The following is a 26,972-nucleotide window of genomic DNA, read 5'->3' as shown; positions in this document are numbered from 1 at the left end:
GGATCGATGGCCGCGGCTCCCCAGTCGACTCCGCTACCGCCTCTTGCTCTGGTGGAGTTCCGGAGTCGACGGGGAGCGCATTCGGGGATCGATTTATCGCGTCTAGACGAGACACGGTAAATCGATCCCTGATAGATCAATTACTACCCGCCGATCCTGCGGGTAGTGAAGACGTACCCTATTTAGAGACTAACAAATTTATTTGAGCATAAGCTTTCGTGGGCTACAGCCCACTTCATCGGATGCATGCAGTGGAAAATACAGTAGGAAGATATATAGATATATACACAGAGAACATGAAACAATGGGTGTTACCATACATACTATAAGGAGAGTGATCAGTTAAGGTGAGTTATTATTAGCAGGAATGAAAAAGAACTGTTTGTAGTGGTAGTGAAAATGGAAATGGGCCATTTTCATTACCACTACAAACAGTTCTTTTTCTCTCCTGCTGATAATAGCTCACCTTAACTGATCACTCTCCTTATAGTGTGTATGGTAACACCCATTGTTGCATGTTGTGTGTGTGTGTGTGTGTGTGTGTGTGTGTGTGTGTATAATATATATATACACACATATCTTCCTACTGTATTTTCCACTGCATGCATCCGATGAAGTGGGCTGTAGCCCACGAAAGCTTATACTCAAATAAATTTGTTAGTCTCTAAGGTGCCACAAGTACTCCTGTTCTTTTTACATCTCTAAGTGTTTTCTATAGTACCTGTCACCATAGTACACCTCTACCCCAATATAACGCTGTCCTCGGGAGCCAAAAAATCTTACCGCGTTATAGGTGAAACCGCATTATATTGAACTTGCTTTGATCCGCTGGAGTGCGCAGCCCCCCCGCTCCCCCCGGAGCGCTGCTTTACCATGTTCTATCCGAATTCGTGTTCTATCGGGTTGCGTTATATTGGGGAAGAGGGGTATTGAAGTACTTAAATACAGGGTTTAACCTATCTCTATCCATTTCGATGGACCCCTGTCACCATAGTATCTGGGTGCTGCACCCACATTAATTCATTTAGCCTCACAACACCTCTGTGAGCTGGGGAAAGGTTATTAGCTCCATATTACAGATAGGGCAGTTGTGGTAAAGAGAGAGTGAATGACCTGCAGAAAGTCCAGTAGGAAGCCTGTGATAGAGATAGGAATTTGACTCAGACCTTCTGAGGCTCAGTCCAATGCTTGCTTTAACCACAGGACCACCTTCCTTCTTACAATTCCCCCTGATCCCAACATATACCTCTTCAATTCTCACAAAACTAAGTGATTGGGCAACAAAATGGCAAATGAAATTTAATGTGGATAAATGTAAAGTAATGCACATTGGAAAAAATAACCCCAACTATACATACAATATGATGGGGGCTAATTTAGCTACAACTAATCAGGAAAGAGATCTTGGAGTCATCGTGGATAGTTCTCTGAAGACATCCACGCAGTGTGCAGCGGCAGTCAAAAAAACAAACAGGATGTTAGGAATCACTAAAAAAGGGATAGAGAATAAGATGGAGAATATCTTATTGCCCTTATATAAATCCATGGTACGCCCACATCTTGAATACTGTGTACAGATGTGGTCTCCCCATCTCAAAAAAGATATACTGGCATTAGAAAAAGTTCAGAAAAGGGCAACTAAAATGATTAGGGGTTTGGAATGGGTCCCATATGAGAAGAGATTAGAGGCTAGGACTTTTCAGCTTGGAAAAGAGGAGACTAAGGGGGGATATGGTAGAGGTAAATAAAATCATGAGTGGTGTGGAGAAAGTGAATAAGGAAAAGTTATTTACTTGTTCCCATAATATAAGAACTAGGGGCCACCAAATGAAATTAATGGGCAGCAGGTTTAAAACAAATAAAAGGAAGTTATTCTTCACACAGCACACAGTCAACCTGTGGAACTCCTTGCCTAAGGAGGTTGTGAAGGCTAGGACTATAACAGCGTTTAAAAGAGAACTAGATAAATTCATGGAGGTTAAGTCCATTAATGGCTATTAGCCAGGATGGGTAAGGAATGGTGTTCCTAGCCTCTGTTTGTCAGAGAGTGGAGATGGATGGCAGGAGAGAGATCACTTGATCATTACCTGTTAGGTTCACTCCCTCTGGGGCTCCTGGCATTGGCCACTGTTGGCAGACAGAATACTGGGCTGGATGGACCTTTGGTCTGACCCAGTATGGCCGTTCTTATGTCTTATGACCAGTCCCTTAAAAACCCGCAGTCTGGTTGCAAATGGTCATAGGCAATATCGTGTAGTTGTAGCCGTGTCTATCCCAGGATGAGAGAGAGACCAGGTGGATGAGGTAATATCTTTTATTGGACCAACTTCTGCTGGTGAGAGAGACAAGCTTTCCAGAGAGCTCTTCTTCAGATGTGGCTCGAAAGTTTGTCTCTCTCACCAACAGAAGTTGGTCCAATAAAAGATATTACCTCACCCACCTTGTCTGTTTATAGGCAATATCCAGAGCTGTGGCCCAGTCAGAGGCTCTGCTGGGCATATGACCCTTTCTCAGATATCTGTAACCATGTGCCAATTTCCCAGTATCTGAGGTTCATGGAGCCAGGTGCAGAGGGCAAAAGGTCAGCCAGTGTAATGGTAGATGATGGGGATGGCGCAGAGGGAGAAGGGAGCTGTGTAAAGGCAGCTCTGCCCTAGGAGAGGATGGGGGACACTGAAGGTGGGCAGAGGGGGGGAGGGCTCATCCAGGGTTTGTATTCAGCTTGCCAGCTTCAGCCATACTGTGGTTACATAGGAGCACATTCTCTGACTTTATTCCCTTTGTACTGCCAGTCAGTTACAGGGAAGATGTTTCTAAATGAATGATATTAAATGGGTTCAGGTGCATATTTCAGAAGCAAAGAAGGTAAGAGGCAAATCTGGTCTTCTGGGAATTACAGTTCATTCAGTCAGGGGCTACAGAGATCTCATGAAATCTCCGTAGAGCGTTGTAAGGCTGCTCTTCTGCTCACGTTTCTGTAAGGCTAAAGGCAAGAGGGCATTTTCCTTCTCCTGCTCTTTCCTGTCTGACAGTCCTGCTGAAGGACAGGAAGCAACAGTAAGAAGATCCCAGGTGCTACCAAGTGGATGATGCCCTCTGTGGGTGCGCAACTTTTGAGAGAGGAGCTCCGCCATGGGCAGTGTCCTCAGCTAGGAGCTGAGTGTGAACGTGGGGTGGGGGCAGAAGTCCTGGCTTGCCTGCCTGCAGCGGGCACCCCCTTTCCCCTGCAGCTCTTCCTGGCAGGGGTCACCTGGTTTAACACTTCTGTTGCATCTGTGCTGCTGATCCCTTAGGCTCTCCCTCGCCCCTCCTAACTCTGCGCCCTTCCTCATTGGCTGGCCAGCTCCGCCTGGCTCCCCCATTGGCTACCGGCCCCTCCGGCCGCGTGCGTGTCCCGGCTCCGCGGCCTCCCATTGGCCGGGGGGACCCTCCCAGGAAGTTTAAAAAAAAAAAAAAAAAAGCAAAGGGGGAGGGGGCGGAAAAGTTTCTGGGCGGCTGGGAGCGAGCGGAGGGAAGGAGCCGATGGCGGGGCTGGCGCCGCGGGACCGCTGAGGCCGGGCCCCTGCACGGGCTGGGCTCCCCCCGCCCCAGGCCAGCACCGCCCGCACCCGGCATCATGACAGTGAGTCTCCGGCCCGGCCCGGCCAGGCGCGCGGGGGAAGTTAGTCGGGAGCTGAACCCGGCCGGGGCGCTGAGGACGAGCCGCCCTGGGGCCGGCCGGCGCCGAGTTGGTTTTACTGGGGACCGTGGAGCCGCCCTGGGGCCTCTCTCCTGGCGCGGGCGGAGGGGGCTGCTCGGTGCATGTGTGAGCCGGTGTCGTGCAGCTGCGGGCCGCCGTCTGCCGCGCTGGGTGTGCGGCTCGCCCGGTCGTGAGCCGAGCGCTCTCCTGCTCGGGGGAGCCAGATCCGGAGTTGGACGGGACCCACCCTCTGGCTGTTCTCGGTCCTGGCTTACGCGTTTGGAAGGCGCCCATTGCTGCAGTCACTGGCCTCTGGGCTGCTGGTCCCCTTGCATGGACCCTCCCCCCAGGCTGGTCTCCCCACCACCACTTGCACTGCACAGGTCTTGTGGTTTCAGTTGCCTTTTATTATTTACAGGAAGTTAAGTCAAGCAGTAGCTGTTTGCTAGGGCCCCGGGGCGGGTTGGGCTCTTGGGGTGGCATGACTGCATCTGTGAGGGGCAGGTCAGCTTTGGGGTGGGGGATAGAGGAGGTATGTGCAGAGGGGGTTGTAGGCATGATGCTACCTCTGGGGCAGCAAGTGCCAGCAGGTGATGGCATGTCAGTGGTGGGACAGTAGAATGTGGAAGGGGCAGAGCTCTCAGACTGGCAACAGAGGAGGGTCTGCTCCGAGGCAAGTGCCTGAGGGCATTGGCTGTGCGCACACAGGGCAGGGAGGGGAGAAGGAGTGAGTGAGTGAACAGGGCAGTGAGGTTTTTTTTCTTTTTTTTTTCTCCTCCTCCCCAGCTTGAGAAGGGAGAGACAGCCTGGTCTCTGAGAGCGGGGAGTAGAGATTGTCAGTCTGGGTCGTGGGCTGCAGCCTGGTGGGGGACCCATGGTGTGCGAGGGAGTGGGCTGGTGGCCAGGCTGGATGGAGTCCTGCTGGAACTGGATGGGGAGGCACCAAGGGAGGCTGGGATGCGATGACCCTGGGCACCGTCATGAGCTGTCAGCCTACGCTTCCTTACAGCATCACAACATCCTGCAGCTTTTCCTGTCCTTCCTGGTGACACCCCGTCCTTTTCCTCCTCCCCCACATGGGGTCAGGCAGAGGGGGGCTCATGGAATGGGAACTTTGCCCAGCCTGGGTGTAGGAGTGGAGCTCCCTGGTGAGATGTCGTGTTGTATCTCTCCCCCTTCCCCCCCAAGTAATAGAGTGAATCTTCCCCCATCACTAACCCCTCCCTTCTTCTCTTCACTTGTCTGTGTTTTCCCTGATTTGGGGAGAGCAGATCCGTCTTGGGAAACAGCCAAGCAGTGCCCGTGACTGTGGTGGAATGGCTGTTATCTCTAGCAGAGCTGGGTTCCCGACGATTAGATACCCAAGACTTAACAAATGCACTGCCTAAAGCTCCATTTCCCCCCCCCCCCCGTTCTGTCCAGATTTGCTGATCCAAGCACCCCCTGCTAATTCAACCCAGGCAGCTCTCCCCACCCACTTCATCTCAGTCCTCAGCTGCAGCACCTCTGCGTGTTGATCCCCACCTCGGATATTTCAGTCCTTGGCAGGGAGGGTAGATGTGTGAAACACACAAACAGAAACTAGGATACCAGACTTACATCGCTAATGACCTTGTTCAGGATTTGAACTTGGCCTTTATTTAGAAGCGAGAGGCTCTTGCACTGAACCCTGCTGTGCTGCTGCCTCCAGCACACACTGTAAAAGAGGATGTGGTTTAGGGGAAGAGGCAGTGGTTGGCTCTATCTGCTGAGGGTGGTACAGGAAGGGGACCAGCATTCCTAGGCCCTGGAGGGAAGGTTGCTGCACACAGCAGAATAATGGAGGTGACAGGCTGGGCTGTGCATCCTTGCTCCTGGAGGCAGTTCTCACAGGGATAGGCAAAGCACAACATCCACTTGTTTTCACAGCATGAATGAAATTGGGAGCTGTGTGGGCCCTTGATCCAGCGGAGGGAGTAACTCTGCTTTCACCAAACAGATCATGGGGCAGCTTTCCTTCCCTTCTGTCCTGAGTCCTCTGTCACGTGAATACCCTTAAACAGGTCTGTCGCATCTTACGCACATTTAACATGCGCGATTTCAACTTTACGTCGGCAAAAACAAAAACAAAACAAAAAAGGAGAAAAACAATAATTTTAATACTATACCTGTAGTGCAGGCGATTTCGCCCGCCATTGAACTCAATGGGGTTTTGGCTATACGCGGTTTTCACTTTACGCGCTAACTGCGGAACGGAACCCCTGCGTAAGATGAGACAGACCTGTATTAACAAGATGAGGGGGAAGGGTGTCTCCCTGGAGCTGAAATGTTTCAAAAGTCACTGTGCATGGTAGAGAAAATGGAGCTGGTTCTGACCAGTGGCCCTGGGGAACGTCTGGAGGTGGTGCTGGCCCCAGAAGTTAGAACTGGAAAAGACCCATCAGATCACCCAGTCTCTCTCCCTGCAGCCAGGGTAGGATTGTCCCCTGGGGGACAGTTCCATAGGGTTCTAGCCAGTCTGGTTTTAAAAGTTTAAGGGATGTTTAAAAGTTTAAAAGGGATGGGGCCTCCTCCATCCCCCCACCCTTGATAGGCTACTCCATAGCCTAATAGACCTAACTGTATGGAAGTGTCTTCTGAATGTTCCCTTTCTTTGCTTAATTCCTTATTTCTAGCTATACCCCCTGGTACCACCCTAATTCCTTTCCTTCTTCGGTGTTTACATTCTTCAGATATTTGCAGACTGTTATCATGTCCCCCACAGTCATCACTTAGCTAGGCTAAGCATATTCTGCTCTTATTGTAAACCAGTCACTCCAGCCCCTTGAGCACTTCTTCTCCAGAGCCCTTCCAACTTGTCAATCTCTTTCTAGGGGTGTGGTGTACAGAAGTGAATGAAATGCTCTGGGTGGGGCCACACCAAAGCTAAGTAGTCCTTGCCCAAGGCCTCTGGACATGCAGCCTAAAGCAGCATTTAAGGATGGCTGTTTTTTCTGTTTTGCTGCCATATCCGATTGCAAAGTCTCTAGTTCGTTGTCTGCTGTCACCCCAAGGCCCCTCAACATCCCTGCTTTCTCGCTTCTCCCTCCTGCTGAATTTCTGTGTTTCAGAATATTTTTCCCCAGACACATTATCCCATGCTGTTCCAAATGGAATCTCCTTTTTAGTATGTTGCCCATTGGCTAGATTCCATGCTGTGCTTCCTGGGACAGAAGGTGCAGCTTGTGGGGGTGAGGGGGCAAAGGTGGCTTTAAGCCATCTCTTGCACCTCTTGAAATACCAGCCCCAGCATAAGCTACAACAGCCCCAGGGCTGTCCTAAAACTTATGGCAGCTTCCCCACAGCTGCCTGTAGGCTGCTCTGCAACCCCGAATAGCTATAAAGAAAGTGTCACGGTCAGGAAGACCCCTCCTAACCAGGGTGCACCCCCACACATGCGGCTGCAAGGGAAGCAATACAAGGCCACATATGCTGCCCTTACGTTGTTCCTGTGTTGGGGGAATTCTTCCTGAAGCCTCCTTTACGGTCCCTATACCGGACATGGGGGCTGGAGTAGGTGTCAGAATCTGGTCCAATGCTGCTAATATGTTGTTGAAGTCCTCTGGCATTGCTGTGTCCCTTCTGGGGTTTGCAGCTCCTCCCAATGTAATGTCCTCTGCTCATATCAGTTAACTTGAGGATTAATGCTCTGGTAGTGTAAATCACAAATAAGATGAGACTTCGCACTGATCCTTGTGGCCACCTCACTAGACATCTGCCTCTTGCTCAGTATACTGCTGTTTTATCCTTCCCCTTTTTTAGGATCCTACTTGGGGTTTTAATCTGCCTGACCATGATATTTATCCAAGGCCATTGGAACTGGTTCATCGGTTAAGATTTTGTAAAGAGACTGAATCAAATGCATTACTAAAATCCAAGTTTGACACGTACTGTGTCCCTGTGTTCGTTTAGATTTTTTTTTTTTTTTTATGCATTACAAAAATTAGGCTTGACTGGCCAGTTGTTGTTTATAAGTCCGTGCTGCTTATTGGGATATCTATTACTCACCATGAAGTTCTGGGAAGCTGCAGTGTGGACATCTGGTGGAATAGAGAATGATGCCATACTGCATCTGGGGACAAGGGGTGGGATTGGCTAGCAACTGGGCTGGCTTTGCTCGGTGACCTTAGGGTACCTTGGTTTAGTATGTGGGAGTGTATTGTTTGCGATGCACATGTGTTTGGCAGCATGTTGGTTTTATGTTCCATTTCCCTCCCTGCCCCGCCCCCAGTTCACAGCCAGCTGTGGGGGCGCTGGATTGGAAGGGGGGAGCAGCTGCTGCATAGATGCAACCACATAATGTGACGAGTGTTGAGGGATGCATGGGGGGAAGCCTGGCGTGACTGTGGGGGTGGACAACATCAACAGGATAGTAAGATTGGGGGACGGGTGCGTGTCTCCCTCCTTGTCCCCCACCCTCAGAGGCCGCTCTAGGCGAAGGCAAGCCAGCAGCTGCCTAGCACGGCAGATTCCTGGCAACCTAGGGTATGACCTCTCCCACAATAACCTGCCCTGGTGCTGGCTAACTGTCCGGGTGGACCCCTCTGCACGTTAACAGTTTCTTAATGCCCTTTGATCTAGGGCCATTTCAGGGCCCTAGATCAAAGGGAATTAAGGAACTGTGCTCCCTGTGTGCATTAACACTCACCCAGACCTCAGCATGAACTATGTGGCTGGAGGGCCTGTCTAGGTGGGGGCAGCTGCTGCCTGGCGGGAGCCTGCCACCTGGTCGGGCCCCTGGTGGGCTTTCTCTGGATGAGCCTCAGGATGAGGGGCTGTCTGGGTGGGTGGCAACCAGGTAAGTGGCATGCCCTCCCATCTGCCCCATGTCCTAGTCTTCCTGCTCCTCTCTGCCTCCCGAGTCCTATGCCCACTCCTCTCCATCCCCCCCACTTCCTCCTGTGTCTTAGCCCACCTGCCAACTTGGGTCTTGCCCCCACTCTATCTCCCACTTCATTTGCCCCCAACCAGAGATGAGGAGGGGTGGGGGGGAGAGGGCAGAAGGACCATTGTCTACCCACACCTACCCCATCTCTCTCAAAAACCTGGCTGGGAGAGAGCATGCCATGGCCCGACTGACCGGCTCCAAGGTCCTGCTCTATGGCGTGCTGGCAGCTGAGCCCTCAACCTGCTGGCTGCTGCCCTCAACCTGCTGGCTGCTACAGGGACCAATGGGTTTGTCCCCTGAGGGTCTCTGGCTCACCAGTAGGGAGGGTGAGGTCAGGAGTGGGGGGAGGCAGGGCCTTTGAGAGGGTGGGGGGAGCAATACATAAACACACATTTGCACTCCTTTTGGTGCCTGTGCCTGTGCCCCTAACCCCCAGGGTCTGCCTCCTTCCCCAGTCATCCTGCTCCACTGTACTGTGCCGCCTCCGCCCCCCCCAAACCTAACTGTGCCTGGAGTCCTTTCCCCCCCATTCTGTTAGCTCCCTCTTCAAGCATCCTGCCCCTGTGTCTTGTCTTCCCACCCCACCTGTCCCATGAACTTCTCCCTGCCCCCTGTAGCCCCCCATCCCTTTTGTCCACCACTGTGTCCTGGTCTCCCCCTGGTCCTAGCCCCCATCCCCACCCCAGGTCCTGACTCCAGTTCCCCTGTATTATCCCCTCCATTGTTCCACCTATCTATTGTGTGGGGCCCCCTCTCCAGCCTCATGTCAGGAATCCCTTTCTGGCCTGTTGCAGCTCCCCGTGTACCCTTGGGTGCCCTTATCTCACACCGAGGGGTTTGCTCAGGATGGGGGTCTAGAGTCCATCTGGGCAGGGGGTGCAGATGCAGTCCTATGCTGTGAGTCCCAGCAAATGGCGCTCTTGGGGATAGATCCCTAATGTGGGCCTAGGCAGGGCTGCTGGCTCCTTGGGGTGGGGGATCCCGGGGGGGTTCTTCCTGGGAAGCCTGTTTATGGAGGAACAAGCTGCTGTATTTGCCACTCTGTCACAATGAAAGGGGAACTGACCTGAGGGGGATGTCAGAGTCACTCCTGTCTGCATGGGGCATCCCCTTTGAAATGTGGGTGCTGTTGAAAAGGAGTCACTTAGGTCCCATGCATCTTTATACCAGATGATGACAGGGGGAGGTCACGTGCCCGCCCGCCCAAGCCAGAGCTGTCTGTAGCCAGGTTTAGCATCATAGTTTGATCCAGTCCATATGGACCAGATTTTCCCTTGTATCCTTATTTTCAAATGTTTCCTCTACGGGGGTGGGGGAGGAGCTTCACCCCACAGATCCCCAAGTATAAGGGCTCTGCCCCTTACCTGCTGGGGGCTTCACCCACATTGTACAAACCTGGTGCCCATGTTAAGGAGTTGTTAATGTGTGCAGGGTGCACGCTGGTGGTAGGAGGGGGGCGGGCAGCATACTCGCCTACTCCCTATGCTGGCATGTTGTCTTGAGCAGCCTCTGCCCACCATGCAGCCTTGGTGCTGGAGGTGAAGAGTGGAAGCCTGGGTCACCTGGCTCCAGTTTCCATGTGTCTCTGCTTCCGTGTGGCATAGTCTGTCTCTGCAATTGGACACTCCCAGCCCAGGGAGACAGCGATAGGGATAGGATGGGCCTGCAGCTGTAATCACAGGTGGCCCGCCCCCCTGCCCCCTACCAATAGGCTGGTTGGGTTTGGGGCAGGCCGACACTGTGCTGCTGTAACCTTGGGTGTAACCCAAGAGCTGAGCCCTGCGAGATGAAACAGGAGAAAGCTTCACTCAGTTGGGCCGCAAGAGATCTGGGCTTATGCGGCCAGCTGGCACCAGGTGGATGTTTCCTGGATTAATCGGAAGCTCTTGGAGTACTAAGTACCACGCCGTGGTGGAGCTGCTCCCCCCACCAGCCCCTTCCTGGGTGGAGCATGTGGCAGTTAGGGACACTCAGCAGCTTACCCCAGGCTGGCAGACCTGGTACAGATGACTCTCAGGTACAGCTCTAATATTTCCTCTTCGCCCTGTCGCCACTGCTGGCTGACCAAGTTTAGTTGCTGGCACTTGAATGGGGCAGGGGGAGCGTGTGTGTGGTGGGGGGAGGCAGTAAGAGATACTGGCCTTGAGAACACAGCCGCTGAGCAGAATTCATCCCTGATGTAGCTCCCCTGAAGTCCATGGTGTTCAAGGAGGGATGGGTTTGGCCCACCTGGCTTGGTAAAACAAGGAAGAGTAGTTGCCCTGCATCAGCTGTTCCCAGTTCCAGCCCTGAAATGGGAGGAAGAACTGGTTGCGCTGCAGCAGCAGGGTGAGGTTTGGAGGGGGTGGTGGCACCTCCCCCATGGCTGTCGGTGATCTGGAATAGTATCCACACATGGCTGCATGCGGTGGGGAGGCTGGGGGAGCAGTCAGGGGGTGTTCTGTGGCAGAGAAACAAACTCCTGCATTTAAGAGACAGAAGTTTGTTCCTGGATTCTAGTACTGGCTCTGACTTGCCCTGTGGCCTTGGGCAAGTCGTGTAACATTGTGTGTTTTCCCTGTCTGCTCTGAAATGATATTTACCTCCTGCACAGCGAGGATGAGGGTTGATAAAGTCGAGCTGTTCCTGTCTTAATTAAGTGATCCGTGTTGGTGTCAAAGCATGGCCCCAGGCTCTGGGGGAGTGCTGGATTTGGAATGGGTTTCACTAGTTTTGTGACCAAACTCCTTTCCAAACTGAGCCGATTCAGGGGCCGTGCAAGCTTTTTTTTATTCTCTCCCCCCCCCCCCCCCAATCTCTGAATAAATGTCCGCAAAGCAACGTGTGGAAACTTCCCTGGTGCGTACCCACCTTTACTTCTTCAACCCCTCCTTACCAGGCTTCCTCCTGTCCCTGTGTGAGGACCCATCCCTTCTGCTACTTGGTCCTAAATCCATGTGGGTTTGGAGGGCGGGATGCTGGACTGTCCTTGCTTGCTCACATTGTACCGTGGGGCTCCATTTCCAGTCACTGCTAGACCTGGAGTTGTAGAATCCGTGTCATTCCTGACCACCAAACTCTGCCGAGTCTCAGTCCCAGCCCAGTTGTTAACCCCCTGCTCTGTCCGTCTCTCTCCAGCCGGATCTCCTCAATTTCAAGAAGGGATGGATGTCCATACTGGATGAGCCGGGAGAGGTAAGATGGATGGTGGGTGCGTGACACCCAGAGGTCTCTCTCCTCCCCAGTCCTGTGTACACAGAGGCTTGCCTTCTACATTGTGGCTGTGTCCCTTGCTGGGGAAGGTGGAGGTGAGCTGCTGATTTAGACTCTCCCCATTGCGGCTGAACTCTGCCAAGGAGGTTCTCTGGCTCAGGTGCCTAATTTGCTGTGTGCAGTCCAGTTGCCATCACACACTTCCATCAGACTCCTCTCACTGCCCCAGTCCCAGCTGATTGATAGAAAGAGGGTGGGGGGAGGTATCTTTGGAGGAGGAAGGAGACAGTTGGACTTGGAAGCTGCTCTCTGGGCAAGAGGGTCAGTAAGCAGAATACCCTTCCCTGTTCCAACACGTTTCCTCGGTAATCTAGTCTGTTCATTTCCCCCATCTCTCCTGTTCCCTTCCCTTCCCCTCCCCTTCACTGTTCTGTCCGCAGTGGAAGAAACACTGGTTTGTGCTGACGGACTCGAGCCTGAGATATTACAGGGACTCCAACGCTGAGGAGGTAAGCATGGGGAGTGCACTTTGACCTCTGTGTTCTTTGCTTGGGGTGGTGTGGTGGTGGGATCCTGGAGCTGCCTTGTGCCCTTCCACCAGGAGCAAAGCACGCTCCCCTCCAGGAAGGGGACTGCAAAGGTGGCGGGGCTTATTATATAGCTTAGCTGCAACCACTCCAGTGCCTGGGTCTGAAAAGGCATCAAGAAAATGAATGACTAGAATGTGGGACCTCAGCTCCAGCAAGGATGGGACAGATGCTCTGAGTGGGCATAGATTGAATGTGAAGTGCAGAGAATCTCATGCTTCCAACTGGGATACAGGCGGCATTGGGGAGATGGCATGAAGTTTGCTCGGGGACTCACTGGTGGTCTGGGGTTTGTTTCAGGCTGATGAGCTGGATGGTGAGATTGACCTGCGCTCCTGCACAGAAGTGACGGAATATGCCGTGCAACGCAACTATGGCTTCCAGATACACGTGAGTACCTGCAGCCATGCAAACTTGTGCTGGGCTCCTGTTGGAGCTTGCGAGCTAAGCAGAGTCAGGGCTGGTCAATTCTTGTATGGGAGACCTCGAAGGATACCCAGGTCCGCAGGAAGCGGCTAATGCTCACCCCTCTCTAACGAACACAGTCCTCCAGGAGGATGCAAGGAGCTGCTGTGCTACTACTGTGTGTGTCCTTTTCAGATGAGCTGGCCAGCCAGGACCCTGAGTGCTTGTGGGCCTTGATCCCATGGCAATTCTGGCAAGAGCAGAGTGTTAATCCAAGAGACCTAGGCTAATTCCAACTTGGATGACTAGATTTTTGCCTCCTTCAGCTATCCCACTGAAACTGTATGGAGATGGAATTCTTATTCATTCCCTTTCTGCCCTGAAGAACTGCTGGGTATTGTTGCCGTGTGCAGTACACCTGCTACCAATAGTATCAACTTGCCTCTATTGTGATGGATGTCACAGCACACCAGCTGCTTATTCCACTGATTGTAATCCTCTCTGTTACCTTGTATTCTCCCCCATCCCCATATCTATCTGTTTGATCCACCTGTTGTATCTCATAATGTACTTAGTCCCTGCCCTGAAGATCTTACAATCTATCTTGTTCTCTGTACAGCACCGGGCACAATGGGGCCAGGGCCTCTAGGAGCTGCTGCAATACTAGTCATTCATTTCTGTGCAGAGGAATTGAGCTGTGGCGGGGGGGTGGGGGGGGACTTGGTTCTGAAGTGATGTAGGATGCTTGGGATTAGAAGGCACTACATCGGTGCAGGAGGGGGATATATTGCAGGGTGAGGGTGGATGGAGTCATGCTGGGAGTTCCAGCTGACCTTCCCTGGTGATGAAATGACGACAAGGGAATTTAGCCTAACAGCTGACTCAGCCCAGTGTTCTGTAGGGATGGCCGGGAGCAGATGGAATGGTATCTCATGGGCGAGGAGGGGGAGGGAGTCTAGGCATAGGCTCACTGTTGTGCTGACAGGCAAACCCCAAAGGTTTTTTCACCTTGCATGTAAAATCTGTCTTAGACAAGAGAGAGCAAACCCCAATAGCGAGAACAAACAAAACAAAAGGCAGTATTTCTTCACACAACGCACAGTCAACCTGTGAACTCTTTGCCAGAAGATGTTGTGAAGGCCAAGACTATAACAGGGTTCAAAAAAGAACTAGATAAGTTCATGGAGGTTAGGTCCATCAATGGCTATTAGCCAGGATGGGCAGATTATGTCCCTAGCCTCTGTTTGCCAGAAGCTGGGAATGGGCAACAGGATGGATCACTCAACGATTACCTGTTCTGTTCATTCCCTCTGGGGCACCTGGCATTGGTCACAGTCGGTAGACAGGATACTGGGCTAGATGGACCTTGGGTCTGACCCAGTACGGCTGTTCTTAAGTTGTACTCCACCCAGGGGACCTATCTCCCCAGCGCCCCGGGAGCACAGATGGACACACATGACCTTAACAGAGACAGAGGAGCCGAGAGTTCTTTCATAGGGGAGGAGGATGTCTTGGAAGCTGACCTGTTAACTGGCACCTGTCTAGCAGTGCCCAAGTGATTGAATTAACCTCCGCTTATGCCTTTTGAGGGCCTGTCTTTTGTTGATGTGACAGGAGAGCAGAGAGGGACTGTTAAGACCCTGCTGGTGGCTGTCCTCCGACTCTGCTCTATCGAAGGCGCGCCCTGCAGTCTGGCGAGCGAGTGGGGTGTTGCCTCAATCCCAGGCTGTAGCCTGCTATCCTGCGCTGTGGCAGCGGAGAGGGTATCGCTGCACATTGTGGGCTGAGCTCCCTTTGGTGTCTCCCTTTCAGACGAAGGACGCCACCTTCACCCTGTCAGCAATGACCTCGGGGATCCGGCGAAACTGGATTGAGGCGCTGAGGAAGAACGTGCGCCCGGTCAGTGCACCGGATGTCACAAAGTACGTATGTCTGGGAATGTGTGGTATCCCCCCACCCCCACCCCACCCATGGCTTGGACCACTTTCTGTGTCAGCACCTTGGCCACAAGCAGGCAATCCTTTCTGGGACGGGAGAAGTCTCCTCATCCTCCCCTCCCACCTTCACATGGGAGAAGATGCTTTGCCAGTCATGCTTGCTTGCAGCAGTGATACTCGTGAGGGTATCATGGGGGTATCGAGTCTTACCGTGTCAGCGGGTGAGTGTGGGAGGAAGCTCTCTGGGGCTTTGTACTCAGGGTCCTGCTGGGTGACCCAAGGGCAGAGAACGTCTCCCAGGATCCTTTGAAGAGTCCAGGGGTGATGGCTGGCTGCTTTGCAGTGTCCCACCCTTTTCCTCCAATCATCTCACCACCAGTTGCCAGACCAAGTGCATGTCAGCACAAGAGAGTCTGAAAGAAACCGACAACACCAAGACTGGATTTGCCTTTCTCTTTGCATGCAAAAGGGGAGCAGGGCAGAGTCCCACTAGGGCAAGGAGTGGCACTAGAGCACACAGCTGGTGGGCTCTGTTCTAGAGACGAGAGCTCAAGCTCAGATCAAAATGTGTGTCCCTGGAGCTGGGCCTGGTTCTCCCCACCCTACAGGAAGTCTGTTCCCATTGCAAAGCCACTGGGACGTTTGGCGTGACAGGCTGGCTGTGCTCTGGAGGTTCCTAGGACTGGAATAGCAAGGGGTGTGGCTGCAGGCTAGGCTTGTGGTGCATTGGCAGGAGTATGCGTGGGCTGTTTGCACAATGCCTGCCTGCGTGACTCCCAGCGGCCGCGTCTCTCTCTCATGCCTTCGTGCTCTGATTTTCAGGCTATCTGATTGCAATAAGGAAAACTCCTTCCGCAGCTGCGTCCCCCAGAAAGGCTCCCTAAGGTCAGAGGAGCAGTGGCCGGGCTTGGGGTCGGAGGTTATTTCCAAGGGCAGTAACCGGAAGGTGGACGGGCCGCGCCACACCTTTGACTACGTGGAGCTGTCCCCCTTGAATCAGGGGTCCCCGCAGCGGACGAGAGGCAGTTTGAGGGGAATCTCTGACCGAGTCACCAAGCACGAGGACCTGGAACGGGACCTAGCCCTCCGCTCTGAGGAGAGGCGGAAGTGGTTTGAGGCTCCTGACACCGGGGTCCTGCAGGGCGACGGCCCAGCAGGGGCCCTCTGCTGGAAAGCATGTGAGCAGGAGCTGCTGGGGCCCGCCCTGTCAGAGGACCAGCGCAGTCGGCTGAGTGAAGAGATTGAGAAGAAATGGCTGGAGCTGGAACGGCTGCCCCTGAAGGAGACTAAGCGCCTTCCTCTGACTGCGCTGCTGAACCAGAGCAAGGGGGGCCATGGAGACACGAGGGAGGCGCTGGAGAAAGAGGTAGGAGCCATCTGTCTTTGGGGCCCCATTTCCTCCTTCCCACGTTGGGAGAGGGACTCCCCTTATTCCTAGGGGCTCAGCAGGAGGTTAGGCCAAAGTGCTGGGGACACAGGAAGCCCTTGTTACACCGTCTACTCCCACTGCCGGCCTTCCATGGGCACGGAAAGCAGCACCATTTGCCACCTCTGGGTCAGGAGAACTCTCACTTGCATAGCAGGTTCATAGACCCGTGCTTTGAGAAGCAGCTTGTCCGTATATCAGAGATCCCAGGCCAAATTCAGCCTTAATACAAACTGGTGAAATGCCATTGACTTAACTGGAGTTGAGCCTATTTTCACTGGGGACACCCAAACCTCTTGTCCGGCCCTTCATAACTGGGGTTTAACCTGACGAACTTAGCCCTGGCAGCATTGAGCGTGTCACTAGTTCCGTGGGGATGGGGATGGCCGTGAACCCCTTACGCCAGACACTGCCAGCCTTTCTGCCTTCAGAGGAGAGCATGGCTTACACCTAGTGTGTCTTGAGGTGGGGAGGGGTCTCTTCCTCACTTCTTTCCACTGCTCATGTGCTGGGGCCTCTTTCACTGGGTTTGTCCCATTGGGTGACCACCCCTTTCCCTGGATAAAGGACACTGGCTGTGGTGCCCAGTGTCCCCTTTGATCGTCCCTCACCCCCAAACCCCTGGCTGAGGTTCGTCTGGCTGAGATACAGCTTGCTCATTCCAAATCGGAGCTGTTCCTCATGGCTGAGTCAATGTCGTTCTGGTTTCCTGGCGCAGGTCCAGTCCCTGAGGGCACAGCTGGAGTCCTGGCGTGCCCGGGGAGAGAGCCTTCGTGACACAGGAAAATCCCATGGAGATGGCCACATGCCCCAGGGATTCATCTCCCAGGTGAGGGTCAGTTGGCAGTGGGCCAGAAATCCCACTTTGCCTTTGAGTCTACTCCAATCCCAACAAGGGTCGGGGGAAAGGTGGGAGATTCACACCTACCCTGGCTGCACTGCCAGAGTGTGCATTTCATTGATTAGCATTGCCATGGCAATCCAAAGTGAGCCCAGCTGCAATCAATGTTAACTATATAGTGGCTGATGGGCACTGCCAGTCCTTAAAGGGGCAGGTGCCCAAGTATGCATGCAAAGGATGGGGTGGGATCTGATGGAGCTGTCCCTTACCACTGAAGCAGGGTTCTGTTGCTTGGAGGGTTGGGACTCGCCCACCAGAACGCCCATTAACGCTGGGGAGATGGGCTTGGCTCTGTCATCCACCTGTCTCCTCGGTCCTGAGCCCCTTCGCTGGGAGAGAAGGGAAGTTAATGTGTATTAGGATTTCCATAGGAGGAAACAAGCTGATGATGGCACATTACAGATAAGTTCATGGAGGATAGGTCCATCAATGGCCATTAGCCAGGATGGGCAGGGATGGTGTCCCTAGCCTCTGTTTGCCAGAAGCTGGGAATGGGCAGCAGGGGATGGATCACTTGATGATAACCTGTCTGTTCATTCCCTTTGGGGCACCTGGCATTGGCCATTGTCAGAAGACAGGATACCGGGCAAGATGGACCTTTGGTCTGACCCAGGATGGCTGTTCTTGTGTGTAGTTTGGGGCATGGTTACATCATGAAAGCCATGGAGAACACAGGTTTAGGACTCTGCTCAAATCTAGCTTGGTCCCATTTTAAGTTAGGAGACTGCCCTGCATTTCACCTGGGCCAGGAGGCACCATGTTGTAGCAGGGTCCTGCTTCACGGTAGTGTAGACAGATCTTCAGTCTCTTTAAATAGAGGGTGGTTTGCTTCAAACACATGAATGTCTCTCCATTCTGAGCTGTAACTGTCTTTGGTTTTATTTGGACATGAACCAAATGTCAGGCTATAGCCAAGACTAAAACCCGGTGGGCCACTCATCAGCCACGTGCCACCAGGAGCCCATCAGCAGGCTCTTGTAATCGAGGTCAGCCAGCTCAGGAACAGGGATTGCTTATGTAAAGCAGTCAAGTCTTATGCAACACACTTCCCGACTGGAGTTAACGGGTCCTTGGAGATAATCCTGGTGGTGCAACCAATTGAGTTGCCTCAAATCACAAAAAAATCATGACGCACTGAGTTGATTGCACTCCACCTTTTGATCTCTGTGGTTATGAGCAGAGCCCATTCAGTGGAAGAAAAGGCAGTAATGGCCTAATCCTGCAAGGCGCTGAACCTCTCATTGATGTCAGTGGGCATTAAGGGGCATAGAATCATAGGACTGCAAGGGACCTCAAGAGGTCTAGTCCAGTCCCCTGCACTCCTATCAGAACTAAGTATTATCTAGCCCAGGGGTCGGCAACCTTTTAGAAGTGGTGTGCCGTGTCTTCATTTATTCACTCTAATTTAAGGTTTCGTGTGCCACTAATACATTTTAACGTTTTTAGAAGGTCTCTTTCTATAAGTCTGTAATATATAACTAAACTATTGTTGTGTGTAAAGTAAATAAGGTTTTTAAAATGTTTAAGAAGCTTCATTTTAAATGAAGTTAAAATGCAGAACCCATTGGACCGTTGGCCAGGACCCGGGCAATGTGAGTGCCACTGAAAATCCGCTCACGTGCTGCCTTCGGCACACGTGCCATAGGTTGCCTACCCCTGATCTAGCCCATCCCTGACAGGTGTTTGTCTAACCTGCTCTTAATCTCCCAAGATGGAGATTCCACAACCTCCCTAGGCAATTTATTCCAGTGCTTAACTACCCCGACAGTTAGGAAGTTTTTCCTGGTGTCCAACCTAAACTGCCCTTGCTGCAATTTAAGGATATGACAAGCAGCAATGTGCTCAGAGGTTAACGAGAACAATTTTTCTTCCTCCTCCTTGTAACAACCCTTTATGTACTTGAAAACTGTTATCGTGTCCCCTCTGTCTTCTCTTTTCCAGACTAAACAAACCCATTTTTTTTTTTTTTCAATCTTCCCTCATGTTTTCTAGACCTTTAATCCTTTTTGTTGCTCTTCTCTGGACTCTCTCCAATTTGTCCAAATCTCTCCTGAAATGTGGTGCCCAGAACTGAACACAATACTCCAGCTGAGGCCTAATCAGCGCAGAGCGGAAGAATTACTTCTCGTGTCTTGCTTACGACACTCCTACTAATACTTCTGAGAATGTTGGCTTTTTTTTGCAACAGCATTACACTCTTGACTCATATTTTCCTTGTGTTCCACTATGACCCCCAGATCCCTTTCCGCAGTACTCCTTCCTAGGCAGTCCTTTCCCATTTTCTATGTGGGGAACTGACTGTTCCTTCCTAAGTGGAGTATTTTGCATTTGTCCTTCTTGAATTTCATCCTATTTACTTCAGACCATTTCTCCAGATCATTTTGGAATTTAATCCTATCCTCCAAAACACTTGCAACCCCTCCCAGTTTGGTATCATCCGCAATCTTTATAAGTTTACTCTCTCTGCCATTATCTAATTCATTAATGAAGATATTGAACAGAACCAGAGCCAGAACTCATGGAGTGCTGCTCAGAATCTGACCCTAATTTTACCATGCTAATGTGATGCCAGTTACTCATGTAAAGTAAAAGGGAAAATCCCATTGAAGTGACCCAGTCACGTACCTTCTCTATTAGCAGCTGAAAAGACAAGATCTCCATGTTGCTGGATTATTGCAACTGATCTGTTATACCTGCCACAGTGTGGGGCAACTAATACAGCAGGTTAGAAGCAGCCCTGTGAGCTTGATAAATATTACAAGCCACAGTTCACATGGTAAAAATAGCATCTAATCAACTTCCCTCATCAGCCCTTGATATGAGATTTTGTAACTTCGAAGTCCAAACTGCCCCTCCCCTAAAGGATGGCTTTCTGTCTCCCTCCCATTAACCTGTCAACGTTTGATAGCCAATTTCTGGGCAAATCACAGGGCACCCATGTTTTGCCCCACTGAGGATCATGTTGATGATTTGCCTGGAGTCTGGGTTGCATTAACTCAAAGTGGATCAAAGAGCAGCTGCCCTTGCTCTAGTACCAGCTGCAGACTACAGGTCCCAGGATGCAGCGCTCTATCTTAGTGTGAGCAGCATTTCCCAAAGTGTGGGGTGTGCTCCTTTGGGTTTAGGGAGTGGAGGGGGCGGCAGGCGAAGGACTATGGAGGAGAAGCCGGCTGGCCTCTTGACTATCAGCTGAGACTCTGAAGGACTCTTCTAAATTAAATTCTCTAGTTACGGTTTAAAAGGAGACCTTAAAAAATGACCATGCTTCACTGGTGCAGCGACTCTGCTTGAATTTGTAGAGAGCCTGGAACAGTAGCTCAGAGGCATGAACTTAATTTCCGTGAGTGCCAACGCCAGTGCCAGTGAGGATATTTTAAAGTCTGTGGTGTTAAGTCCCCCTGCGCATCAGACTTGTAAAAGACAGAAGATCATATTATGAATGTCTGCTAATCTGCTTTGCGAATCCACTCTCTTTGGGGAGGGCCTTTAACAGCACATGGCTGCATTGAAGGGAGGTTGCGATTGGTTTCATTTTCCTTAAGAGGCAGCTCAGCTTTCAATACTTAGGGGAATGTTTCTTTATCCCTGTCATAAAGCCAGGCACTTTGCTGCATCAGGCAGTGTGGCTTAGTGCATAGAGCACTGGACTGAAACTCGGGAGACCTAGGCGCTATTCCCTTCTCTGCCACTGATGTGCTGGGTGACCTTGGGCAAGTCACTTCCCAGTGGGTGCCTCAGTTTCCCCATATGAGAAATGGGGGATGATACTTTAGTCAAGCACTTTGAGATCTAAGGATGAAACGCCTTATTTAACATCTTTATCTTCTTAATAAGACACTTTCCTCCCTCTTGAGGGTATTCACCTCCCCTCTCTGATTCAATGTTGGTGGTGGGCCTGGGTGTCCTGTAGTGCACAGCAAATGCCAGTCCAGTCGTACGGTATCTTACAGCATCTCTCTGTGTCTTGGTCCCACTCCCCTTCACCTGTTTTTCTTTCTCCCCTCTTCTGCGTGACAGGAGGCATGTGAGCGCAGCTTGGCAGAGATGGAATCTCTTCACCAGCAGGTCATGACCGAGCTCCAGCGGCACCATCAGCGGGAGCTGGAGTGGCTGCGGCAGGAGAAGGAGCGGCTCCTGGCTGAGGAGGCTGTGGCCACAGCTGCAGGTAGGAGCAAGAACCCAAGCACCTAGAGGTTGGGGAGATGGCTGCCTGCTGCCCCTTGTCCCCTTTCTCCTCTTTCAAACTTTCCTGGGAGTCCACTCGCCACCTCCCCTGGAATCCCCCAGTGCTCCCTTCCCTGGAATATCTCTTGGGTCTCTCTCTAAGCTAAGGTGCGTCCCAGAACGGTGAGCCTCCAAGGAGCTCAGCACCCTCTGCTCCTGCTGGCCTCAGTGGGTGGCAGCCTCTCTGGGCTAGGCCATGTCTGTAAAGCACAAGGTCGGGCAGTGGTGCTGCAGGGAAGCAGTGTGGTCCAGGCGCTAAGACATTGCTCTGAGAATCAGGAGACTTGGATTCTAATCCCAGCTTTGCCGGTGACCTTGGGCAAGTCACTTTCCCTCCCAGGTTTTGGTCCTCCCCTGACCTTTATAACCTCTTTGAGGCAGGGGCTCTCTCTGTGTATGTATAGCACCTAGCACAACGGGGCCCTGATCTTGGCTGGGGCCTCTGCGTCACTGTAGCAGTTGTTCCCCTTTAGGCTGTGCAGTGGGATGGTTGCTGGCTGAGATCCAAATCTGAGCTAACAAGATTTCTTTGAAAAGATGGGTGGGTCGAACACACTGCAACTATCTGCCCTCGTCTGTCGTGTTCTCTGCGGCCTCCTTGGCCCTGAAACTCCAAGGAGCCTGTGCTGTGTATATAGCCCCATGCTGCTAGCTATCTCTGTATAAATAGGGTCATAGGCAGCTGCCCTCCCTTTATGGGCTCAGAAGTAAGACTGGAAAAACCCCTCCCCATACCTCCTCCTTGGATAAGGGAGGTGGTGAGCAAGCAGCTCTGCTGGCTGAGGCTGGCAAGATTGTCTGTCTCCTTTCCCCCCCCCCCCCCGCCCTGTTGTTGGCCAAATAGATGCCCATGTGGCTGAGTGCCCCATGCATACTGGACTTCTCTCCCTGTGCCCTTCATCCCCGTCTCCTGGGTATGAGATGGGATTCCATTTTTAACAAGCAAGACCTGACCCGGAAGCCCCTTTCTTCCCCACCACCTGTGTGTATGTTGGGAATTGGCCTTACCACAGCTAAGAGAGGGGAGTCTCTGCACGGACGCTGCAGCAGGAAGCTTCAGACTGTATCGTCGCCCATGAGCAGTGCTTGGGGCTGCCTGCTGTGGCTTGGCATGGTAGGAGTTAGCCCCGGGGAAGATGCCCAGGACAGAGTGGAGGAAGAGGAAAATTCTGAGCCGTTTCTGGTAGATGGGAGGGGGGAGTCCTCAGGAACTCCTTTGTTCAGTTCCCACCGCCCCCCTCTGCCAAGCTGGAGAGCGGCCGAGTCTCTCGGGACACTTAACTCCACGTCTCCTTTTCTCCTCCTCCCTAGCAATCGAAGCGCTGAAGAAGGTGCACAAGGAGGAGCTAAATAGGGAGCTGGGCAGGACACGCAGTTTCCAGCAGAGTGGGTCAGGCTCGGAGGCCCTCCGGAGACAGCACCAGTAAGGAGTCTCTGCATGGTCCCTTCTGCCCTGTTCCCTCCATGTGGCTGCTGCCCAGGCCAGGTTCCGTGCTTGCTAGGTCACTTTTAGGTAGCTCTCGCCCAGTGGGGCAAGTTGGAGGGGTGCCATTCCCTTCAACATTGGGCTGAAGGGTGGATTTTTATATTCCATCCCTCTCTGCCTTCCAGAGAGCCAGCATTAGCTTCTAGCCTGCCTCCTAGTGCTGTTTCCAGGGAAGGGTGGGGGGGATGCAATGGCTTGAGATGCTAACCGTGCAGGTGAGAGCAGGATATCCCCTCTCCACTAGACCTGAATAGGCTACTGTGCTCCCTGCTTTCTCCCATTAGATTCTTTGCTTCTTTCCTCTCTCACCTTCAGTGGGTTCCCCTCCTCTGATTACCAGCTGCCCAGGGGAGGGGACCCTTCAGAGTAACAGTGGTGGCCGTGGGTGACGGCCATGTGAGTGTGGGCAGGGGCAGCAAGTGGTGTCCATAGCCGGGGTAGAGAGTGGTGTTGGTGCGAGAGTGGGCCCTGGGAGGGGGATGGGGGCATCCCGTTTCTCTGAAGTAATGTTCTGAGTGGCTGTGGCAGGCTGGACGTGGACTCTCTGAAGCGGGAGCTGCAGGTTCTCTCCGAGCAGTACTCCCAGAAGTGCCTGGAAATCGGTGACCTCACAGAGAAAGCAGAAGAGCGGGAGCAGATGCTGCAGCGCTGCCAGCAGGAGGGGAAGGAGCTGCTCCGGCAGAACCAGGCAAGAGACCCGCTTGCCCAGAGAGCTGAGCCTTCTGCATGGCAGGCTGGAAGATCCCAGGGGGCACATTCCCTCTGGAGCCAGAAATCCCTTAACAAATGAGCTGTGCTGTCCAAAGAGAAGTAGGAGATGGGGGCCCTTTAAGCTGGGGTTGGGGGAGGGGGAGAGCATCTGAGGAGGGAGCAGTATGGGCCTGGCTGGCTCTCATCTGCCTGCGGGCTCTGGTTTGTGGGTGCATGCGCACTCCCCTGATGACTCCACTCTGGTCTGCAGGAGCTGCAGACATGCCTGTCGGAAGAGATCCAGAGGTTACGGACTTTCATCACCTCGCAGGGCACAGGGGATGGGGCCTTGCACAACGGCGAGAGGAGCTCCTGTGAGCTCGAGGTAAAGAGGCCTGCTGGTGGGGTGTGCTGCTGATCTGCTTCGGCAGCAGGCATGGCACAAGCTGCAGTGCAGGAAGTTGCTACGCAAGCTTCCCCCGCTCAGCTGTGCCACTGCGTCTAGCTCTAGATCTGCAGCACTTCCTGGCCTCGTGCTCCTGGCTCTTCCTTCCCCACCCCCTCCAACATCCCCTTCTGCCCTGCACTGATGCCATAATCTCTCAGCTTGGTCCCTGGAGTCTCTCTTCTCCTCCTCCTTCACAGGTACTGCTTCGAGTGAAGGAGAATGAACTCCGGTACCTGAAGAAAGAAGTTCAGTGTCTTAAGGACGAGCTCCAGATGATGCAAAAGGTACCATTTCCTGGGAGCTGTTCTCTCCTTCCCGGGGGCTCGTTTTATTGAGGGGAGGGATGTAAAGACTCACTTAAGTTGGAGGCAGGAAAATGATGTGGGGAAAGCAAGGACCTGGGAAAACATACAGAGCATGAATGCTGAGCAGGAGTGGTTTGGGTCTCCTATTTCTATTGGATTCACATTGGTTTCCTGACAGTGTTGGTCATTAACCTCCAGAGCAAGGGGGGCATGCACGCACCCAGTGTTGGGAACCCTTCTAAGTGGGGGAAAAAACCGTGAAATCCGGCTAGAACTTCAATTTGTCTGCCTTCCTTCCCCCTACTTGACTGTGTCAGCCCACCCATGTCCAGGCCTCTCACGGGTATTCTCCCCATCTCCCTCACCACAGTGTTGACATTAGAGAAGGGCGACCTCTACTGAGGGTCCTAATGCTCCTTCCCCTGGCCAGGGTGGGCTCGCTACATGCAGTATATTTGCCATTGCTGTGTCGGCTTCTGTTCTAAATGGCCCAAACGAGGTGGCTTCCACCACTTCCTGCCTTAGGAGACTTTCAGAACTGACTGGCTCTTGCCATTAGGGGAACCTTCCTGAGATCCAGCAAATTTCCTGTTGCTCCTAGTCACACACTCCTGCACAGGCCCCTCTTCCTGGTGGCTATAGACAACTGTCTACTCCTCTAGCCCCCAACTCTTAATTCACCTGTTGCTGAATAGCTTCCAGAAACCAGCCCTACCAGTCCGCAATGACTTGTTGCTCTATAGCCGCCCGGCCTCTTGTCCCCCTCCACCTGTCTCCGAACAGCCAGTCTGAATTGATCTCTGTGGATGCCGTGCCTGTCCCATCTTGTGGGGGTCTCTACTGGGCTCCCACTGCTTGCCTGGCTGAGGCTCAAATTGACACCTAGGTCTTGCTCTCCCTGGCTTTCCTTCTGGTGGGGGCCGCCCTCCCCTGGGATGAATACCAGGAGCTGGGTGGTGACTCCTCACCTTCCACTGCAGGATAAGAGATTTGCCTCAGGGAAGTACCAGGACGTCTATGTGGAGCTGAACAACATCAAGCTGCGCTCGGAGCGGGAGATCGAGCAGCTGAAGGAGCACCTACGCCTGGCCATGGCAGCGCTGCAGGAGAAGGAGACGCTGCGCAACAGCATCAGCGAGTAGAGGTGAGCGGCCAAGGGCCACAAGCTGCACTGTGGGGTTGGCACGAGCCTGCCCGCAGCAGGGATGAGTGCAGCTTACGGGGCCAGAGCACAGAGGGAGGAGGGAGTTGCAGTTCCTCCAGTACCAGGGGGCGCTCTAGAGCGAGGAAGGACTGTCCTTGTAGTGGGACCCCAGGCATAGCTCTGTTGTTGCTCGAGCCCTTTAAGTTTAGGCCAGAGTTGTTCCCACTCACCCTGCACTGAGATGCTCTGGGCCTCTCCTGACAAGGGCACTGTAAAGAGTGGGGCGGGAGGAGGGGGAGTAGATTGGGGGGGGGGGCTGTTCTGCTTGCTATGTCATGTCCGCTCAGCTGTGAGTCAGGAGCGAGTGCTATTGCCTGTTTGCTCACTGGATCCAATCCAGTGGAAATTTTTCCCCTCTTTGTGGTTTCTCTTCCTGCTCATGCCTCCCTGGCAGAGGCTGGTACCTCTCAGCACTGGGGAGCCCTGCTCACACTTATTGGTGGGTGATGTGGGGCATGAGAACAACTTGGTGAGGAGAGGGAGTGGTAACACCTAAGTGGTTGTCACCCTTCCTGTGGTCGGGGGTGTGTTGCCTACACAGCCGCCGCACAGAGAGAGGGACCAAATGCACATGTGGGAGGAGTCCCTGACCTATCCGTGCCTAACAGGGGGTCTGAATTGACCTGGGCCCACACGCCTGCAGTACAAGCAGCGTCACTAGCTGGCATCTTGGGGTACAAATGACCTTCTCCTGGATTTGGGGAAGCCCCAGAGTTCTGGGGCTCAGCGACTCTGAAGTCTTTTAAACCATTTGCCGTGACTCTTATTTCCTCCTTAGGTTTGTTTTGCTCGATTCCTCACTTGTGGGGAGGTGGTGGCTGCATCCCATCCATTGACACCCCCTCGAGGAAACCAGCTCCCATGTCTTTCACCAATCCCCATCCCATGCGCCTGCGTATCTGAGCACATCGTTTGGACTGACTCCTACGTGCACCTTCTTCAGGATTTTATATGTGAAAAGATATATTTTATAGATACTTCACTTTTGTGTTTTGTGGGTGGGGAATATTTTAAATCTACAATATCTTTTAACCAGCAGCTGAAGACCGAAGAAACACAGCTGTTGCTCCTGCCTCGAGTGCTCCTTGTGGGGTGCATCTATGGGGTCGTGAGTGGCCTTCTCCCCACTCCTCCAGCCTGCTTGGATGTGCTGGAAGGACAATGCACCATGAGACAGACAGTGGCTAGCCATACGAGAGAACCAATGTCCTGCACACGTTCCCCTGGACCCCTGAAAGCGGAGATGTTGGACAGAGCATGCTCAAGCTGTTGGGGACTGTGCTCTCGCTCTGGGGACTGTATTGAAGGGAGGTTTCGGTCCCCATGGGCCATGTCTCTGTCCCAGGGCAAGGCCAGTCCCCTGGAGGCTTTGGAAGAGCCTGCCTCCTGCTAACACACTCCTGAGGAGGAGCCAGGGGACTCTGCACACGCCACTGCTGCATCCGCCGGAGCCAAACAATGAAGGCGGCGGCTGCCCTTCCGCACAGTTAATAGTTTAACTTAATAAAATCTTCAGCTATCCGAGGGGAATCTATTATAATTATTGGATTGGAGGTTGTGTGCTCCTGGAGCAGGACTGTCC

The 26,972-nt window shown here is 52.8% G+C and overlaps 1 protein-coding gene across 1 annotated transcript; it reads left to right on the top strand.

Annotated features, from left to right (window-relative positions):
- Positions 1 to 11,710: 11,710 nt before the first annotated feature.
- On the top strand, positions 11,711 to 26,907 carry TRIOBP (TRIO and F-actin binding protein). Its single transcript, XM_065400479.1, has 13 exons — positions 11,711 to 11,759; positions 12,218 to 12,286; positions 12,665 to 12,754; positions 14,582 to 14,691; positions 15,529 to 16,072; positions 16,851 to 16,961; positions 21,051 to 21,198; positions 22,569 to 22,680; positions 23,272 to 23,431; positions 23,705 to 23,818; positions 24,079 to 24,165; positions 25,167 to 25,330; positions 26,169 to 26,907. Exons 1-12 carry the CDS (start codon positions 11,733 to 11,735, stop codon positions 25,326 to 25,328), a joined length of 1,734 nt encoding a protein of 577 aa, XP_065256551.1. The 5' UTR covers positions 11,711 to 11,732; the 3' UTR covers positions 25,329 to 25,330; positions 26,169 to 26,907.
- The last annotated feature ends 65 nt before the right edge of the window (positions 26,908 to 26,972 follow it).

Source organism: Emys orbicularis, chromosome 1 (genome assembly GCF_028017835.1).
Source record: "Emys orbicularis isolate rEmyOrb1 chromosome 1, rEmyOrb1.hap1, whole genome shotgun sequence".
Lineage (NCBI taxonomy): Eukaryota > Metazoa > Chordata > Testudines > Emydidae > Emys > Emys orbicularis.
Note: the sequence above shows the minus strand (reverse complement) of the source record. Positions and strands in the feature narration are given on the sequence as shown.

What these genes read in the sequence shown, in the direction of transcription:
- TRIOBP (XM_065400479.1), top strand. Translation starts at nt 11,733, where the DNA reads ATGTCCATACTGGATGAGCCGGGAGAG. An exon ending in AGTGCACCGGATGTCACAAA is followed by an intron (nt 14,692 to 15,528) that starts GTACGTATGTCT and finishes TCTGATTTTCAG; the next exon opens with GCTATCTGATTGCAATAAGG. An exon ending in CCCAGGGATTCATCTCCCAG is followed by an intron (nt 16,962 to 21,050) that starts GTGAGGGTCAGT and finishes TCTGCGTGACAG; the next exon opens with GAGGCATGTGAGCGCAGCTT.